The sequence below is a fragment of the Amblyomma mixtum genome, chromosome 9, assembly GCF_055824585.1.
Source record: "Amblyomma mixtum isolate Tamu chromosome 9, ASM5582458v1, whole genome shotgun sequence".
Taxonomy (NCBI): domain Eukaryota; kingdom Metazoa; phylum Arthropoda; class Arachnida; order Ixodida; family Ixodidae; genus Amblyomma; species Amblyomma mixtum.
In genome coordinates, this window is record NC_143020.1 from 65,390,267 (window position 1) to 65,408,378 (window position 18,112).

General features: G+C 47.4%; 1 protein-coding gene across 1 annotated transcript; it reads right to left on the reverse strand.

The window, feature by feature from the left end:
- Nucleotides 1-2,488: 2,488 nt before the first annotated feature.
- LOC149329402 (uncharacterized) lies at nt 2,489-14,651 on the reverse strand. The gene is made up of 3 exons (XM_089562202.1): nt 14,286-14,651; nt 11,611-12,899; nt 2,489-2,895 (listed from the first exon to the last, which is right to left on the reverse strand). The coding sequence occupies exons 1-3, from the start codon at nt 14,649-14,651 to the stop codon at nt 2,514-2,516; spliced, it is 2,037 nt and encodes a 678-aa protein (XP_089418328.1). The 3' UTR covers nt 2,489-2,513.
- Between the last annotated feature and the right edge of the window lie 3,461 nt (nt 14,652-18,112).

An 18,112-nucleotide genomic window follows, 5' to 3' on the forward strand; every position in this document is an offset into this window, starting at 1 on the left:
AGGGACGCCGGAGTGAAGGGTTCAGGAAGAAGTTCAACCGGTTCGGAATCTTTAACGTGCACTGACATCACACAGCACACGGGTGCCTTTTGCGTTTCGCCTCTATTGAAACACTGTATCCGCGGTCCGGTTCGAACCCGGGTACCCCGTCTCAGTAGATGAATGTCTCAACCACTGAGCCAACGTGGCGGCTGCTATGGTAGGCAGCAAACATTTCTTGAGCAATGACTTTTACAGAATAGCAAAGTTACTCTGGTCCCACTACGACCCCGGCGTAGCTTCTATTATCACGTAACCATTACGTTAACACTGTACCTCGCGAGGCCTTCGTCGTCTTCACGCAGCGTGCGGGCTGTGCGCCCCACCTCTGCGTTAGTGCAAAGCTGAAAGCTCGCTTTTGAAGGAAGGAAATGGCGAAGCAATTGTCGCAATCTCGGTGGACACCCGAACCGCGCCGTAAGGGGAGGGAGGAAGGTGGGAGGAAGTATTCTCCGGCGGAGTTGATACGGCTCCCTTCTCCCGACAGGTGGGAGGCCTTGCTGGTCAGCTCGGACCCCAAGATTCAAGTACGGGCAATCGAACTGGCCAATCAGGTCGCCGCCAGCCATCGGCTAGCGGCTATCTAGTACTTGTCTCCTGCAACCTGTTCTCGACGCAATAAATGTTTTGGAATCCAATTCAATTGCCACAAATCTGTGCAGTATACACCGTTAGGTTCCTGCGTAAGGCGGCCGACTTCCCACCAGCTGATTTGATTCCGACCCTAGTTTGATTCCGACCCTAGAGCCGATATTTGGCTGCAAGGTTCTCGGCGAGGAAAACATGAGCGCCCTGGACACATTCAAAGCGCCATGGTAGGCCTGCTTTCAGAAATAGACGCGCATGATAGAGTTCTTAAGGAATGGGCGCCACTTTTCACGAACTTAGTATATTTGGCTGTAATGCAAAAATTCCACTATATTGTCGCGAATCTTTGTAATGTCTGTTTATTCATTCTTCAAAGCTGCCGGCACGCCGCTTTCTCGCTTTGTTTCTGATCCAAGAAGCGACCAGATTTATCTCGATTGATCGCATCCAGGCATTGCTGATTCCGCGTTGTTCCAGAATGTTTTAGTAACTTTGCACGCTTTATCTCGACAGTTAGCTATCAGCTTTAAATACAGCACGGCCGAAAGCGTCGGGAATTCGGTTCGCCGACCATCGAGCTCGCTTGTGCCTACGCCGTCGCCGACTCATTCAGTCCTTTGCTGGCGCAAGTCAGCCCAAGTAAAGAGTTTAGTTTAGAAGCAATTCTTTTCCTGCTCGCTGGACTGCGGTTACCACTAGGTGACAATATACTACTGCCGCAAACAACAGGACTATGGCTGTTGATGGATAAAATTTTCAAACGAATTGTCGCAAACGCACTCAGAAGTTGCAACAGAATCTGCGACGGATGTGAAATCTGAAGCAATCGCATTCCACTCGTAAGGTAACCTAAGAATCCACTTATTTTACGCCAGCTTTCCTTCCCTCAATATCGATGACAGATATGGAGCACGCAATAAACAACTGTGCTTGCATTCATGCGGAAATCGAGACGATGCAGACATAAAAAGAAATAACTTCATTTTCAGTACATGTTTTGGAGAGAAAAGGGTGGAGCTGGGAACTGTGCGCTATAAGTTTATTTCCTATGAGTGACAAATGCTCTTTTCAAAGCCACAGTCTACACTAAGCAGCACCTCCGACAATGACCTGTGTGAGTTAGCGCGGGTACCCATGTTGCCAATATCAGGGACAAGTTTACTCGCACACTCCTCAAGTTTATGGTTTACGGTTTATCAGGGTTTTACCTGCCAGAGTGACTCAGCATATGAGGGACGCCATAGGCAAGGGCTCGGGAAAATTCGACCGCCTGGAGTTCTTTGCGATGATCCTGGTAGACTCAAGAAAGCGGAGAACGATGAGTGCACGCGGATATTTCAGTCGTCAAAATTGTACTTTTGACTTGGGCATAGCTGAAAAACAAATGAAAACTGACGCAGTGCAATAGAATGTTTACTGAGGTAAACAATGACACATTTTGGGTCTGTTTATACGCTGTTTCAATTTTCATGCACAGATGCATGAGTCTAGTGGTTGGCTAGGTAAGCCGGCTAGTTCCGTCAACAATCACAGGAGCAGAAAAGCTCTTTCCGAGAAAAATATTCGATTAACATTTTCTATACGTGTATAACTTTCCTTCAGACAGAAGCGAGAGGTTAATATGAAAGGTACAGAACTAAAAGAGCTTAAGCATGATGAATAAGCTACTGACAAAAGCTGGGTAAATAAACTACTGACAAAAGCTGGGTAATCACCTGATCCCTGATACTTATCTATGAATGATCGGATGTCAACCGAGTTATCAACTGCGAGAGCCTCTCTGATCGAAGAAAGAAACAAATTACGTGTCGAGCGGCCGTACAAAATAGGTAAAAGGTGAACATGCGCGTTGCATCTTCACAAGGGTCCCTTCACTGCACAGTGCATCAGCTACGTGGCACAGTAAGGTTCATGCAGTCGCTGATTTTCTTTGACTTGTTGCTCGCCGGGCACTGGAATGCGGTCTCAAAGTCAGCGTTGCCTCTTAACAGCTCGGTAATCAAAGGCTGAACGAAGAATGCCGTGCTGCTGCAGCGGAAGTACACAAGGCGTGCGTAGAAGAATTGTGCTTCTGACATCCGGTAGAGGCTCCAGGCGTCTCGAATCTTGTGCCAGCTTGCTCTTGGAGCCGCCGGTGTGACGTCATCTGTAGAGACGGTGCCTGCCGCTCCGACAGTGGCAGCGATTTGCAGCCCGTGCTTGAGCCCCACCAGTGAAAACAGGCTATCGAGCACATCGAGGTCGATTGAGCTGCCCATGAGGCATTGCCTGCGTGAAAACTACTGTCAGAACTCGTAAACAGGAAATAACACGGCCATATTTAACATCTAAGCATGTCGTTGTTTTAAGAATTGTGCACTAATTCATCATCATGAGCCTGAATGCGGCCACTGCAGAACAGAGCCTGTTCCATAACTCCCCAAATGACCCTGTCCTTTGGCCGCCACGGTGGCTCAGCGGTTATGGTGCTCGGCTGCTGACCCGAAAAACGCGGGTTCGATCCCGGCCGCGGCGGCTAGAACTTCTTTGGAGGAGAAATTTTAGAGGCCCGTGTGCTGTGCGATGTCAGTGCACATTAAAGAACCCCAGGTGGTCGAAATTTCCGGAGCCCTCCACTACGGCGTCTCTCATAGCCTAGTCGCTTTGGGACGTTAAAACCCCATATACCAAACCAAACCAACCCTGTCCTTTGAAAGTTGCGGCAACAGTATCCCCGCGAACTTATTAACCTCATCTGCCCAGATAACTTTCTGCCGCCCTCTGCTACGCTTGCCTTCTCTTGTAGTTCAGAATGTTACCCTTAACGACCCCGTTTATCTTGTCCTCGCAGTACATGCCCTCCCATAGGCGATCTCTTCTTGGTATGCTTTAGGATATCAATATATCGTGTTTGTTCCATGTCCCAATCTGCCGTCTCCCGTCTCTTAACGCTTCACCTATAATTTTCTTTGTATAGCTCTCTGCGTTGTCCTCAATTTAAGTTAAAACCTTTCGTTAGCTTCGGCGTTTCTGCCCTGTAGGTGAGTGCCGTTAAGATACAGCTGTTATATGCTGTTCTCTTGCGGGATACTGGCAAACAGCCATCATGATCTGAGGGAACCTGCCAACTGTGGTCCACTCCATTCTTATTCTTCAAGTAATTTCCCTCTCGTGATAAGGAACGGCAGTCACTAGCTGCGCTCATTGGAAGTATTTAAGTACAACTTCCTTCACGTCGCTACCAATTGCAAACGGCCATTCCCTTCCGAGAACGCTGGACATCACTTCTGTTTTCTGTGTATTAATTTTTAGAGCAACCGTTTTGTTCTCGCTGTCAAAGTCACTGATGATGCATTGCAATTCATCCTTTTAATGAGTTAGCAAGCCAATGTCATCAGTGAATTGCAAGCTCCTAGCGTACTCGCCATTCACTATTATCCGCAGCTATTATCAGCCCAAACCTCTTTCAGTATTTCAGAGATTATGTTTCAATGCCTGGAACCCTTCGATATAGGAACTTTATTGCCGACTTTCTGGAGGACTTTGGTGACTGTGCAGCCGTTGTAGATATCTTCCAGAAATTTTACGTGAGGCTGATCTTCACTATCATTTCGTAATGTCTGCCTGTGTGCTGAGGGTACGACTGAGTCAAAGGCTTTCTTGTAATAAGTGAAGGATATATAGTTCTTTTTACATATATAGAAAATTTATGTCACCTGACTGATAGCGCGAATACGGTCTATTGTCGAGTAGCCTTTATGAGAGCCTTTCATCATTTGGTTTATAGAAGTCTAAGGTTGTCCTGACTGTATTAGCGATTACCAAGTAAATACATTGTAGGCAACTGTTAGAGCGCTACTGGTAAAGCTGGGATACCCCGCAGAAGTCAAGGGCGAAGAGAAAACAGACATTGACAGGAAAAGGAGGAACACTTTCTTGGTTAAACCGGTGCCCAGAAAATTCATGGAGACGAAGAACCACAAAGGAAGAAGGCCGGCCAGATCTTCGGAGTTGGACAGGCTCCGAAAGAAGAAACAGATGGTTTTGTATGTGGACGTGTCTAAGCACAGAACGGTGGAAAGCACGAGGGCGGTAGCTGTACTGAACGCCAAAGGAAAAATAATCCCCGGTGCGTCAGTGCGCACAAAGGCAAAGGAAGCAGCGGAAGAAATCTCCGTGGCTGTAGCCCTGACTGAGGCCAACTGATAGGGAGTGAGTTAATGTATAGCGACGGATACTCAGGCTGCAGGCTGCATCTATGGGCATACACAGCTGGAAGGATCGGCCGCAAAGCCGCGAGGATCCTCTCCGAAGAAAAACAACACAGGCACCGAGAACTCCAATATTTGGATCCCCGGCACTGTGGTTGAGGGAAATGTCACGGCACACGCGGTTGTCCGTCAGGGTTGCGCGAGAGTTGACGAAGCGGAGGGCGGGTTTGCCGGTCGAACCCTTCAGCACAGCAGAATCTTTCGGCGAGGCAATGAAGGCATTGTTGGGAGCGCGCAAAAAGTACTGTGCTCTGCGGACAACCTCAACAGAGAGGAGGCCACCACGCTCCGACGACGGCAGACACCTACTCAAGCAGAGCCATATATCACAAAATGTGCCGGATAGACACGGGGAGGGGGGGGGGGGGGTTGTTACTACGTACAACGTTACCTGGGGCTTTGAAAAAGCCCTTTACTACCTAAGGTAAATAGCCCTAATCTAGAGCAGTGGGAAGCCCTCCTGAGTGACTCCGAACCGAGCACACAGCTTATGCGGGTGACGAAGGCCAAGGCTGCGGCGGAGGCCTACGGGATCCTGGAATAGGGAAGACCAACCCTGAAGCTGCAAATGTATCGCTCCCCCAACCTATATGCCCCAACTTTTCTCTTCCCAAATAAATGTTTTTACGACTACTACAGTAAGCTGATTGGTACGTGACTTTCTTAGTCTTTGACGTCTCCTTTCTTAGAGATAAAGGCGATGTTAGCGTTCTTCCAAGCTACCGGAGTACAGTATCCCCGCAGTCCTTCAACAGATCTGGTGTTACTCGATATTCGCTAGCTGCTTTCCCCCTTTGGAATGCTTTTAAGGCTTATTTTACTTCATCTTTCTTTACTAGTGGGAAGCTCCATGGCTTTACGCTGAATCCTCTCCCTTTATCGTCCTAATTCCACTGACTACTCTATAGATTTCTGTACAACTGTTCGGCTAGATTAACTGTTCTATCCATATTGCCAATGACATTTCCCTCTTCGTCTCTTAATGCATATATCTGATTTCTGTCTACACATTATTTCCTCTTCGCCATCTTTTGGGCTACCTCCCGTCTTTAAAGCATGCTAGATTCTCTCCATATTAAGTTCGTTAAGTCGGTTACCTTGTGCTTATTGATTAGTTCTGACAGCTCTACTTGCTCCATTCTGTATGGGATTAGCGGCTTTCATGCTTTCGCGTTTCACAGTAAGATCGTTCGCCTACTGAAATAGCAAGCCTGCAACCTGTTGGTCTATAGCCTCAATAGATGTTTCTATTCACTCTACAAGTCTAGGCTAATTTGGGACTTTATCTTCCTGTGGTCGCTACAACTCACCATTCCGAGGACCTCCACATCCTGCAAAATGCCTGGGTGAGCGCACAATATTAATTTCCTACGAAAGTTGACTTTGTATTATCAAAAAAAACCTCTTTTGCAGATGAAACGTCATGTATTTTAAGGTTATCTTCTGCGAAGTAAAGTAATATATTTAACTAGGACTCTGTACAAGCGTGCGCTCTGAAATAAGGCTGCATTAGAGTACTCGCACAAGCGATATAGCGTTGCAACATGTGTGCGTGTTCCTACATATATATTTAATTTTTAAATAGTATTAAGAAACATATAGATAGAGCAATGGTCCTATCCAAAATGATTTGTGGTACTGTTGAATCATACGTGGATGTTTTTGGGTTAAACTGCGTGACCTATAAAAATATGACCCGCTGTCACAAACCGACGGGCAATAAAAATGGCTCACGTTGCCTAAATATTACTTGAAAATTGAAGAAAAAATTTCACTCAATTACCGGCGCCGTATTGGCAAGCGTTATATAAGCTTTTCTCATTCACCCACGAGACATTGCTACCTCACTAGTAACTCTGGCGAAAACCTCACGAGGTAGCACGCACAGTTTGAGGTAACCAAGATTTTCGGGCATGTCCTCGAGCCAGAAAAGGGGCGCTCCAAATGTTCAGCTATCGTTCATAATCGAAATTCTCAGCAAAGGCATGCGGCAATCAGTGCGGGCGTCCGCGCATTCATGCTATCCATGTAACGGATGGCTCACAAAGTAGTCTCCAAGCTTTGTCGAGCCTCTACAGCACATTTCGGAAGAGAATCTACGTTTGCATTTTATCTTCCCAAGTCGTCGTTGAAGAGTCCGAAAGGAGAGACTAAAAATGAAATATAGTTCATACTATGCGCTCACCCTCGCATCGTGTAGGATGTGGAGGTCTTCGGAAATGTGCGTTGTAGCCACCGTAGGATGGTCAGGTCTCGAATTTGCTGAAGCTTCAAGAGGGAACGAAGAAACTAGTGAAGCGGAAGCCCATCAGTGGCACAGCGGGAAGAGGGAAAGTAGGGGAATGAGGGATATCGCTGCAGAACAGGTATTCAGACTCTTCGAAAAGAAAATATATGCCTCGAAAAGAGAATAGCAGATGTAACTTGCAGCACGTAACTTAATGGGGAGAAATGCGGAGACTACCGAAACGGGTTGAACTTAAATTGCGGACACCGCAGCAGGCTGTAGCAAGGAAAACCAGCTGTGCAGTGATCAGAGACAGAAAAAGGCTCGCTTGGGTCCAGGAAGAAAAGCGAGGTAATTATGCTGCTGTCAAAATAAAGAAGAAAAAACACGCATGGTAAGGGCATGCAATTAGGAGCGTGGTAATAGTAGCATTTAGAACATAATCAGATAGAAATAGTGTAATTAAGAACCGAATCTTACAGGAATCGAATAGTGAAAGAGCGGAATGGATTAGGAATCAAATAATTGAATTATTGTTTTGAGCACTTGTGCGATATTACTAAAAACCTAATGAGCATTGAAGCCATCGAAGCGCAACATGTGGAGCTATAATTGACGGAGTTAGATGCAGCTGCTGTCGAAAAACACAAAACTCGCCACCACCAGAACACGCGTAATAATAGGTAAGCATATTAACTCTATGACCGTCTTTTCATCCACACTAAAGAGTCACTTTTTTTACTGATGTCTTCCGCAAGAAAATCTGCGCCACATCGCAGTCCGCGTGAGGGACAAGAGATTAGCCATGGCGAGCAAGAGTGGCCATGAGGGCGAATCTTGCTAATCCTGTCCGAAACATATTGTGGCGCCCTCTACCGAAGGCTATAGGTATAAGAATTACGAAAGCCGCCACACCAATCATGTGGGGCTGAGTCCTTCTCCCCGCTGAGACTGCTCGCGGCAGAAACAGTCGTTGTAGAAATCTGAGGCGTCCTGTTTCAACTTGCTGCCAATTATTCGATAATTGTTACGACATTTCAAAATGTATTTGAATAAAATATTTCATTTAATCCTGAATTGATCCTGAACAAGCACTGTTTGATTCGTTCCATAATTTGAGAATAGTCGGTTCGCTATTACAGATTTTGATTTGTACAGTCAGGGAAAAAAGCCTCCGGACCACGTGTTCCTCTAAAGAAGCCGATAGCTCTGCTATTAGTCGGTGGCTGGAGACCACACTTGTGGAGGTAAAAGGTAAATTTTTGTTCTTTCATCTGCCCAGGTGCGGTCTCCAGCCGCTGTCTAATAGTAGAGCTATAAGCTTCGCTGGAGGAACACGTGGACCGGAGACTTTTGTCCCCGACTGTACACCAAAACATGTAATGAGAAGGGAAGACAACCGCTACTCCGTTAAGGTGACGCAGAAGAGTCAAAGGGAGGGCAAGCGTAGGAAGGCGGCATGGGAGGGCAATGCAGGTGGATGAAATATGGAGGTTCGCAAAGATGATGGTTTGGTTGGCTTATTGGGGTTTAACGTCCCAAAACAACTCCGGCTATGAGGGACGCCGTAGTGAAGGGCTCCGGAAATTTCGGCCACCTGGGGTTCTTTAACGTGCACGGACATCGCACAGTACACGGGCCTCTAGAATTGCGCCTCGGTCGAAATTTAGCCGTCGACAAAAGCGAAATTCTAGAGACCCGTGTACTGTGCGATGTCAGTGCCCGTTAAAGATGAGATTATTTGAGATGGCATAGAGTGCGGTGACTCGAAGAGTTATCAGAGGCCATTCTTTTTCAGCGGATGAGGTTAGGCTCATGACAATTGTGCAATACTTTACAGCGTGAAATTTTTTTCGAGCCGAATTAATTGGGCACCACGTTCCGCATGGTTTCTGTAAGACGATGCAATTTTTTTTTAATTTCTCTGCACAAATGCCAATCTATACCTTTGTTGCATTGAGGAGACTATCTTCCCAGATTTCACCAATGCGTCCGACAAAGTATCCCATTGGCTCCCCCCCCCCCCCCCCCTGGGTCCTCGGTGTTCGCATTCTCCCCGGGTCCCGGGTTTTTTAGACACAGGAGACTCCGTGCTTCGATTGGACTGTACAACCAGGCCTGGGATACAGCGAGTTATGGAAAGAAAAAATTCAGGGGGCACTTTGACTGTCTCAAGTGCGTAGAGGCGAAAGCGTTTTCCGCACCACTTTGCCTATGTTACACTCGTAACGTCACCACTGGATGACGTCACACATAACTGGTGAAGAAGTAATGACAGATTACTAATGACTAATTACTGATCAATGACTCAGCACTAAATGACTGCTAATTAATGGCGCTTAAGCTTCGCCTTTAGGAGTGCAACGCGATAGCGTGTTGTAGCGCTGCCAGGGAGTCCACGAAAAGCCATCATCCGTTCGGCGCGATAGCTTGCCCTTTGAACGCAACGCTTCTTGAGGAAAGGAAATGGCGCAGTAATTCTGTCATCGCGGTGTACACCTGAACCGCAGTGTACAGGAAGGGAGGAAGTCGGAATGAACGAAAAAAGAGAAAGAAGGGCCGTAATGAAGAAAACGAAAATTGTATTTGAGGAAAGGAAAATGCGCAGTAACTGTCTCACATATCTCGGTGGACACCCGTCAAAACGCGGACACATCTGTCGGCACGGCTGCCGACACGGACACAGGCACGGCTGCCGACACGGATTGCTGACGACAGCATGAGGCATTAAAGGATTTCGGCTTAAAAATGATAGGTGTAACGTTAAGAGATAAGAAGCGGGTGGAGTTGGTGAGAGAACAAACGCGGATTAATGACATCCTGGCCGAAATCAAGAGGAAGAAATGGAATTCGGCAGGGCATGCAATGCGAAGGAGAGATAACCTCTGGTCCTTAAGGGTATTGGAGTGGATTCCAAGAGAAGGCAAGCGTAGCAGCGGCGGCAGAAAATTAGGAGGGCGAATGAGATTAAAAAATTCGCGGGAATACGGTGGCCGACTGGCGAAGGACAGGGTTAGTTAGAGAGGCATGAGAAAGGCCATTGCCCTGCAGTGGGCGTAGTCAGGCTGATGACGATGATGATGATTTCTTTACTCCAGTTATTAGAAGAGAACTAGAATAGTACATCGAGCGTATCAAGCGTTAAACCCAACCCAGGCCCAAAATCTCTTGCACAAGTCGAAACACTGCACGGCTGCGAGTCTTTCATAAGAATCGTCATCGCGGCAAGCTGCGCAGTGAGGCCCTTCCTCCACCTTCATACACTTGTTGCTTAAGCGAAGATGAAAAAAGCCTCTTTGAGGCTGAAACTGGTTAACGAGTTTTAGGGTTGGTTGGTTTATGGGGTTTAACGTCCCAAAGCGACGTTAAAATAAATATATTATTAAGTTACGTCCTTGATTGCAGTCCCAGATTTGTAGCCATGTGTTAGCAACAACCACATAGCTTTCTACAATTCCGAAAACGCGCCTTCGCTCGACGCTGCTGCGAAACAAATTTTGGTCATCCTTTTCGAAAAGCGCGCGCCGAGATACGATCTCCATAGCAATGCGTCGCTCTGTGGGCCACGTAACACATGACGTGCACTCTCACATCCTCACTGCAGTCCTCTCCGCTGCACACAACATGTGTGGCCAGGAGTGACGTGATTGGCAGTCTTCGCATCAGGGCACGTCGAAGGAGCGCGGTTTTTCAAGAAGTGCGCGATATGGAGAAAACTCACTTTGGCAAGCCTCCCACGGTAATCTCGAAATTATTAATGGAGGTATAGCCATAACAAACGGCCGGCTGCAAATTTATAATTGTAACCAGGCGCCTCAACTCAGCAGTTGCAAATTCTAATACATTTTAGCTAAACAGCTTACTACTTAACATGATTCCCCTTTCCTCTGATGACTGCACACAGCGGTATAACAACGCCGCATGGGTGGTCGCGATATGCAAGCGACGCTATTCCTAAGAGCTGTTATTCACTTTCGCTCAGAAAGCCAACATATCAGGCGGCTCTACTGCACGAATATTATTACCCTTTTCCACGTTTTCTAAATCTAGATTCGCAATTTATTTATCCAAAGCACGTCCAATAACTGTAAACAAATTCTCTGTTTGGCATGACTACTGACTTTTCGGTAGCTTGAAACGTTGTACGCAATATAAGGTATGAACATGCTATAATTTTCTACCCTTTGAAAAATTAGTTTTTATTATTGTCTTCTATAGTTAACTCTTTAGTACTCATCTCTACAACGCTGTATTTGTTGAGGGTATAAACGATATAAATATAAAGTAGTTCATCAGCGGCGCCTTAACATATCCTGCAAGCGGAACTAAATGTAATTGTTATAAAATACTATTTAAAAATCATCTATAAAGATTTTCCTCTGGCCACTACACAAAAAGCAATGTCAGTGTTATCTCACGCGACCGTAACCCAAAGCCACAAAGCCCCTTTAGCAGGGGCGTGTCTCTTATTTGCGGTATTAGCGAGGGCATTTCGGCATATGTCACCTGTGAGATTCCAACGCGGCCTTCGTTTCTCTAGACCAGCCCTTCCACTCGGCCACTTTGGTCCACAGCAGGGCTGCCATACGACTTCCAATCACGGCTGCGTCGGCGAGCAGCGGGTCCATGGTGCCCGAACTCAGCCAACCGTACCCCGCTGACGTCAAGTAGAGGGTAGTCTCGTTCACAAAAAAGATGCGGTCCACAACCCTGTTCTCGCTGTCATCGCTAATCCAGGGAACGCCTTGCCGTGCCTTCTTCTTTTTGGTGTCGAACTCGAACTTCAGCGCAAGGAATAAATTCCGGACGAAGCCCTGCGCGGCCATATTGGGAACGGCGGGCTCCCTGAAGACGAGGTCACCAGGTAGCATGAGAGACATATTACCGATCAATTCTCGGAAGCGTTTCGTGTCATTCCCGGCCGCGACTAGCCGCATTATTGGGGGGTATTCCACGAACCTACGTCGTGTGGTCTCGAAGATGTTGTGCAGCTGGCGGTCTTTGGCGGGAGTTGCAATTCCGGCCACGTATGTGACTCGCCATAGTTGGCTGCTTCGAAACACGTGTGACTGACAGATCTTCTCGCTAGTCATTGTTGGGGAATTTACTGCGATGTCATTCTGAATGGAGCGCATGGCGTCCAAAGCGACAGCAAACAGCATGTAGCACAATGACATAGGCTGGTTTCGTGGGTCGGTTAGGAGCCGTATGTCTGCAAGGAGTCTCGCCTTGGAGTCAACGCGAAGTGTTTTCAGCTGGTCAGTGTCAATAAGAAACTCGCGCAATATGTCCTTGAACTTCGCAACTTCCAGACCACCGAAAGCTTCCGAAATCTCCTCCAAAGACGCCGCTTCTAAGTTCGAATTGGCAGGCGGTAATTTCTCTCCCCACTTGGACATCTCCTCGTCGGTGTAGTTCGTGCCAAAGTGGGCATTAAGGGTGGAGAGAGCGATGGCGCTGCACGAAGCGTCGCAGTACCTCTTGTAGTTGGTTACCCGGAGTGTCACCCTGTCGAACGTGATCGACCTTGGTAGGCTAGCAGGGCCATGATATACCACGAAGAAGAACGACAGTTGGTAGCACTCACCAGCCGCTAGCGCAAAACGAAGTATGTCTGCGCCACTCATTCGCCTGGTGTAGTTGACAATTTCCAGGACGGCGGCTACAGCACCTTTGGCTCTCATATCTCTCTGCCATATCTCCTGGATGCACGATGTGAATAGGGCATGGAGCGCTGCTGCAGACTGACTGCCGTAGTTGTGGGTACCCTTGATTATGCTGGAGCGAACATCCGCCTGCAAACAGAAGTCCGCGGTGACACAAACAATAGTTTATTCATCAATGTGGTAATCATCTCTCAGATTCGTTGTAAGCGGAACTGCTCTCTTTTAGGCAGCGTTATAAGACTCAGTGGCTAGTATTATTTCGTTCGATCTTGAACTTAAATCTTCGGTGCAATCTGTTCAGTCGTCGGTTCCAATCCTACGGGTAGCATGTGTTTTTTTTTTTGACTTCACAGTCAATTATCTTTCAGCTAAAAAGCGATTACGTTATTGATTTCCTATTCATCAACGCCACAAGTAAAAAAGATAGAAACTTTTACGCTATGCCTTACTTGGCTTCAATGACTGTGGGCTTTATTAAATTAAAGGTCGTAACCAGGCCCTCATTTCCCTACCGTTCTTTGCTCATTAGGTTAACGAGGGCATCGGTTCTCAGAGTCTTGATGCCACACATAGCATCAGAGGGCTCCTGCACAGCTTCCATCCTCCCCATTCGATCCTGTTCCACGTGACACTCGCAATAACACAGGACGTACTACGTGCGCCACTAAGGACGAGGGTGGCGTTGGTGGACACTCACGATTAGGTCACACACAACGTAAAAAGCATCGAAAGTAGAAGATTCGACACCCGTTATTGAAGCGTGTCCAGTTTTTCAACCTCCGATTCGAGGCAGTGAGAAAGGCAACCTTTCATAAGGGCGATGGCATTTATTGCAGCCCAAAACTCACTGAAATATAACAGGCCGTGCTCCCTTCTAACTAGTGCAGGCCTAGGCATATCACTATTCCCATTCATTCTACCTTTGAAAAAAATTAACGCTTTCCTTAGGTGCACATAACAGTTCTCTTTCATGCCAGAAGCATGCATATGCGTGCACTCGGCTAGTGGATAATTTTGTCAACCTGTAATGCTAGAACATTTTTGAAAACAAACCACACCCCTGATGAAATTCTGTCAAAATATTTGTTGCTAGGAATATCAGCAGAAGTGATATTTTGGACCCGTATGTCTACGTGTATATGGAGAAACAAATCTGACAGTTCCTGGTCTCTTCCCGTTCCGTAAATTGCACAAGGTGGGATTGTGCACTGAAGTTATCAAAACATTCATTCGTATGCCCTTGAAGAAAGACGGGAACATTATCGAGATATCTGGAGCGCTGACTTCCTGTTTCGCAGTGTAACGAGTGTGAATGTCGTAAGATGGGTCGCGGCATGCATGTCCCCAAAGGGGCGCACCAGAAAAAAACAAGTGAGCAGAAAAAAAAGTGCTTGGGCTAGAATATAGGCCGAGTATCTCCACTCAGAGGTTTCTAATTTTCGCTGCTGCCTGCTTCGTAGAATCTATCGCAGCTACTACAACGTAATTCTCCCACATATCCCAGTACAAACTCACCAGCATGTCGTAGGCCACGTCGTTCTCAACAAGGCCGTCCTCAATGGCATGCTTGCAGATGTACGCGTAGAAATCGGTGCAGGGGTCCTGATCGCGGTCGATGACGGCGAACAGCGTGGCTGCTTCGTTGGGACAGCAAAACGGCTTCTCGGTGCCACTCCTGTCGTCGTGCTGCTGCTCGGCTGTCCAGTGGATCGCGAACCACACCAGCGCGCTGATTGCTATGGCCAAGAAGACCCCGCAGGCGCAGCCAAGGCAGATGCCGAACGACCACAGCCCTTTGCTGGGCAAGACGGAAGTCCGAGTTCCCGGGCGACCGCTGCCAAGGGGCGACAGAAAATCATCTCCCGTGAGTTGCTGCTGCATCGTGTCTGCCTTCTCCTTCTTCGGAACACGAGCTTCCAGGAGCCCGTGCTCTTTTGCTCGAGATGGCGGCTCAAAAGCTCGTGCTCTCCATGGGCAGAGCTGTACAAAGGGAGCTTGCGACAAAAAAAGAAGGGCACGAGGGGCTCAAATTGTTTTGTGAGCCTAACTTTTTTTTTGTGGCAAAGATGAAGATCACGTAAAGTTCGGTTCTAAAGTTGGCTTTAAGAGAGTTTCTCTCCTGGCAGGAGGTGGTTAAAGGGCTTGCCCGACCTTTTGAAGCACAGATTTCCACCCCAGCTGCCCTGCCATGGGTCGTATCGAGGGTCTAGTAGATGTCTCGTAAACAGAACAAGAACAATCAGTATCAAAGCCTACCGATGTTCACTGCATGCTGGTCAAAGGCCTCTTCCATATTTCTCCAATTAACCCTCTTTTGTGCCAGCTGCGGCCATATTGCAGCAAACTTGTTCATCTCATCCGCCCACATGGACTTTTCATCCCTTGTTCTGCTTCCCTTCTTTTATAATGTATTCCATTACCCTAGGGGCCCATCAGCTATGTTGGCTTCGCATTTCATGCCCCGTATTTCCTTGTTCATTTCTTTAGTTTGATTGTTACTAGGAAATCATTATCTAACATATATTCGGTGTCGTCTGCAGGCAACATACCACAGCAAAACGTCCAACCTTCCGCCTTTGCTGCTATTACTTTTTCTTCCAGAGAATAGTTCGGGAGCAGACTGTTCAGTGAGGCAGCTATGGTGCCCGCAGACATTTCCCTTCGTCATATATCTCATAATGCAGCTACTACTATTGTTATTACTGCTGCTGCAACTACTACTACTGCCATTACTACTACAACTACTTTTAATAATACTACTACAATTGTTACTACTACTGCTACTAGCACTAATTTAATTAGCGCTAGAACAATTACTTCTTCAGTGAAAAAATGGCATTCGTGTGGGAACAAGGCTGATCAAAGGCAGTCGAGGTTCATGTAGAGCCTGTTATTGGGAAACCTGCTGGTATGTGATGATAGAGACTAGCCGAGAGGAGAGGCAGCGCAGCTGGTAATCACTAAACAAGTGGAAGGTGATCTGCAGTGTGCTTTGTTCCGCAGCGAGCTCAACCTGAAATGGGATGTGATGGCCAATGTGACGATGCAGTTTTTGGTCATGGCGACGGCAACGATTAATCTGAGCCGTCGGCTGCACAGAGCAACGAGAAAGCCGCGACTTAGGCACGAGTAAAGGGATGGGGACAAAAGGTCGCTTCTCTGGCGCGTCTACATACCCGTATGCTGCATCCTGGCGCAATACAGACACTGCGTCACCTTCTCATGGGCGAAAGGACCGACGCGCGCCGGCCGATTCACATAAGCATTCATTCAACCGCGTAAATGGCGATCAGTGATGGGATCCCGCACTGGCAGCGAAGTTTATGGCGAAAGCAATACTGCTCACAGTTTGAGCCCTTCAGCGTAGCGCGGCGGTGGACACGTTTGACCTTTAGCGTGACCTTAGACGTGACGTCATGCTAGCTGCGAAAAACCAGGGCCACAGCTCGGCTCGTCAGTGTAGAGCGGCGATAGACACGGCGGGCGGTGAGCCTCTCGCTTCTCCCCCTAGAGGCGCTGCGGTAGGAGTGACGTCACACCATCTGTGGAAGAGAAGAGCCCGAACTCGTGCCGTCGGCGGAGAGCGGCGGTAGACACGGCGGGCGATGAGCCTCTCGCTTCTCCCACTAGGAGCGCTGCGGTCGGAGTGACGTCATACCAGTTGTATAAACAGAGCTCCAGCTCGTGCCGTCGGCGAAAAAAGCAATATCTGTGGCATTCGGTTTGCAGCCTTCGGGCTGCGGCCGTGTATCTGTATTTTTCAGCCAGCGTCCGTTCCGGCGGACGCGGTTGTTGCGACGCGCGTCTTTACTCTGTCTTTTACTCTGTCTTCTTATCTTTCAACTCTCTTCTGTCTGCAGGTGGCAGCGGTGGTGGCTTGGCTTGAGCCATTTGGCAGGCCCGTGCACTTTCCTTTTCATCCTTCTCTCAATCGAAACCAACCAACCAACCTAGTGTAAAGCTCTCGCCCCTCCCCAGTCACGAATCAATCAATCAATGCCGTCGGCGCAGAGCGGCGGTAGACACGGCGGATGCGGGCTGAGGAAACGGATGAAGTTGCTTTCGCAATTTCCGGGCTTAATTAAGCTGAGCCTCTGCCAATTTTTTTAGTTCGGCTCCTTCAATGACGACGCCAGCGCTGCCGTCAGTACTGCTATAGTGCCTAGAATGCCAGTATATTCTAGGCACTATAGTACTGCCGCGTGCTTTCTAGCAACTCCGTATGGATGAGTGCTGTGAGCACGAATGCTCTGAAGTACGAATAGTCTTCGGCAACCGTACTAAGCTCATGAGGAATGAAGACAAAGAGAGAGGAAATGAGTTGAAATAAACGCAGGAAGGAATCAAGAACGAAACGAAAATATTTTAAACATTAGTAACTAGTAGGCTACACCACTTAGTTAAAACAAGCGGTAAGAGCAGTCTTGTCCATTTCTCCCTCTAAGGCAGCGCGCCTACATTTTTTTCCATCCTGTCTTCTTTTTTTTTCTCTTCTTTCTCTTTATCTTTGTTCCTATTTGCCTTTGTCTCTTCGCTTCTCTCTGTGTAGGAATGGATTGGCACTTGGTTTGGCTTCCCTTGGCTTGGCTACTGAGCAGTTCAGGGCGAAGCCATGACAAAGAAAGCCTTGCGCATGCATACCAAGAATGGACAACTATAGCTACTATATATACAGCGGGCTTTGATTACACATTGACGAAGCTCTCGCCGTAAAATGGCAGGGAGGGAGGCGGGCAAAAGAGCAGGGCAGGGCAGTGCAAGGCATGGCATGATGGCAGGAAAGGGCAGGCAGCTTTAATGCAATATTTTACTTAATTCATGTAGGCGATGAAGGCGTCCTCTGCCGATGATTTCTCCTAGGAGATATTTATTTCAGAAAAAGGAGGAAGTGAAAAGAACAAAATAGCCGCCCTTAACACCAAGGAGCCACGGTAAACTGTAAGATCAACGGCGTCCAGCGTTGACTATGCGGAGGACAAGCACAGAGCACAGCATTCCTGACTACACAGGATTCGCATCATAACGGCGACAACCACTGCGCTGTGCTTTTGCAGGCAGTCTTGATATTTCGCAAAACGACTAGCATTTAGCGACTCTCTGGCAATTCAGCGGGGAAATAAGTTAGGTTATAAACTCTGGGAAATTCCAGTATTCCTTAAGATTCCCACTTATTATGAATATTGTTTCTACAGTTCTCAAAAGAAAATGTATCAAAATTTATATTCCTGTGTCTCTCAATAATAAATATGTGACTGAGATTGTGTTTGCATTTGCATGTAAATTTATTATAAGATATGACTGTTTTACAGATATAGCCAAAGATATCTTGCATATAACTTTTT